Below are 2,500 nucleotides of genomic sequence, written 5' to 3' on the forward strand. Positions count from 1 at the left end.
CATCCCCGCCGCCCACGACTCGCTCTCCTCCTCGTCCCGCAGGCGCTCCAGAAGGGCGCCGTACAGCGACTCCTCCTCGGAGGTGGTCTCAGGGACCCCCGGAGACTCCCCACTGAACATGGGGGGCGCGGGAATGGGATCTTGGGGCAGGGGCATTTCCCCCGCCCCCTCACACACGCCCTCCATATCGTCTAAGGTGAGAGGGACGACCCCCTGTAACTCCCCTGGCTGTGGGTCACCATGGGGCCAGCAACCCCCACACCACACCTCGCCACTCCTAACACAGCCCCACCACCACAGCCCCACCACCACACCTCACTACTGGCACCACAACCTTAACATCACACCTTATCACACTGCACTGCCGCCGCCGTGGCCACGCCGGCACCGTGGCTGCTGCGCCCGCAACCCCTCGCAACACACCCAACCTCACGCAACCAGTCGCGGCGTCGAACCTCCCGCTCGCCCGTCGCGATTACATGATACACAGCCTCGCAGCTCGAGCACCACAGCCACAGCTCCCCCTGCACGCTGGAAGTGCTGCTCCTCAGACCTCGCCCTCCTTCCCTCGGCCGGAGGAGCGCCGCCCGCGAGATCACTCACACCCCGACGGGCACGCAGCTCGGCAACCTCGGCGCCGCGCAACACGTGGTGACATCCGGGGCAGAGGACGGACACCAATCTCTTCGTCCCTTCACTCGGGCACGAAAGCCGCAGATGCCGTCACCACACGAACGCACGCCCACTCCGCTCTTCCTCTCTCCCTCCGCCTCGCTACCTCGCCCACGTGCTCAGGTGCATCAGCGGGACGGCCTCCAGCGCGCGTGTGAGACGGGGTGACTGTAGCGACGAGCACGTGCAACCCCCATGCGGGCCGGAGCAACACTGACACCGGGCCCACCTTGCGGGGTCCCCTTCCCTCCCCCCTGCCTCCTCCACCCTCCCTCCCTCGTGATATCCCCTCCCCTCCATCTATCTTAATATCCCTCTTCCCTTCGCGCTCTCTCCTTCCTTTTACCTCGTAGGTCATTCGTTCTCTCCATTTTCGTCTACTTTTCTGTTGTTTTATAAATATTTTCCTTCCGTTCCTCTTTTAGTATAACTTTTTTCTGACTTTTTCTCTTTTCCTTTCTTTCTCTGTCCCCAGTAATTCGCTGTTTTTATCATTTTTTTAAGATTCAATGTTAATGCTTATTATTATGATAATGACAATGATATCAGTAGTAATACTGACGGTGGTGATATTAATATTCATAACAATAATGAATATAACATAAAGAATCATTATTGATATTTAAATAAGATTAATGATCATTTGTTAAATAGAATAATTCTTTTTGTTAGAATAAAACAATAACAATGATACTGAAGATAAAAATGGTAAGTAAAAGAAAAAGAGATAAAGAGGATGATACTGATAATGATGGCAAAATGGAATGATGAGTATAATGTTAGTAGACAAAATAGATTTAATGGGAATCATATTGCTAGTAATAATGCTTATAGTGTCAGCAATGACAATGATATTAGTAATGATAATTCCAATGATACTAATGATAAGAGAATAATTATGATGATGATGATAATAATGATGATAATGATAATAACAATATTAATGATGATAATAACAATTATGATAATTATCGTATTAATATTAATAGAAATAATGATATCAGCATAATGATATTGACTGATAACGATAAAAAATGATAACGATGATAATGATAATAATAGTAATAATGATAATACTAACAAGGATGATAATGAGAACAGTGATAGTAATAATGATAATGACAATAATATTGATATTAACAATAATGATAATAATAGTAAGAAGAACAACAACAATTTTAATGAGAAAAACAATAATAGCGTTGATGATAATAACAATGATAATGATGATGATAGTAAAAATTATGATTATCATAATTATCATCATCATACTTAATACCAATAATAACAATAATGATGAAAATAATGAAAATAGAAATAGAAATAACAATAGCTAAAATTATACAAAAAAGATAATAACGATGATCATAATAATTATTATCATAATAATAATGATAAGGATATTGATAATAATGATGATGATGATAACAATAATCATAATAGTGATGATAGTGATTACGATATTGATATTTAAAATGATAATAACCTTAATGATAATCATGATGATAATGACAATAATCATAATAGCGATAATAATGATAACGATAATAATATCTATGATAACAATAACAGTAAAGATAATAATGATGATAATAACTATAATGATGACACTAGTAATAGTAATAACAAAAATTATAATAATAATAATCACATGACGATGGTAATATTTATAGTGAAGCTAATGATGCTCTGAGATAATGATAGTGTTTGATCGCTTGGGTTATTGCCCTTGTCGAGCTCCAAAACTTCATGAATCTTTGAACTGCTCCCGTTGTTCTCATTAGCCACTTTAGAAGCTTAAGGCAAGAGGCACCCATTGTCAAAGGCA

General features: G+C 41.5%; 1 protein-coding gene across 1 annotated transcript in view; it reads right to left on the reverse strand.

Annotated features, from left to right (window-relative positions):
* Positions 1 to 864, reverse strand: part of LOC138862858 (uncharacterized) — a 171,776-nt gene extending 170,912 nt beyond the window's left edge. Inside the window, exon 1 of the mRNA XM_070126034.1 lies at positions 1 to 864. This exon is cut by the window's left edge and continues 306 nt beyond it. Within this exon, the coding sequence (XP_069982135.1) occupies positions 1 to 186 (186 nt within the window). The 5' untranslated portion in view covers positions 187 to 864.
* Between the last annotated feature and the right edge of the window lie 1,636 nt (positions 865 to 2,500).

This window comes from Penaeus vannamei, chromosome 10 (assembly GCF_042767895.1).
Source record: "Penaeus vannamei isolate JL-2024 chromosome 10, ASM4276789v1, whole genome shotgun sequence".
Lineage (NCBI taxonomy): Eukaryota > Metazoa > Arthropoda > Malacostraca > Decapoda > Penaeidae > Penaeus > Penaeus vannamei.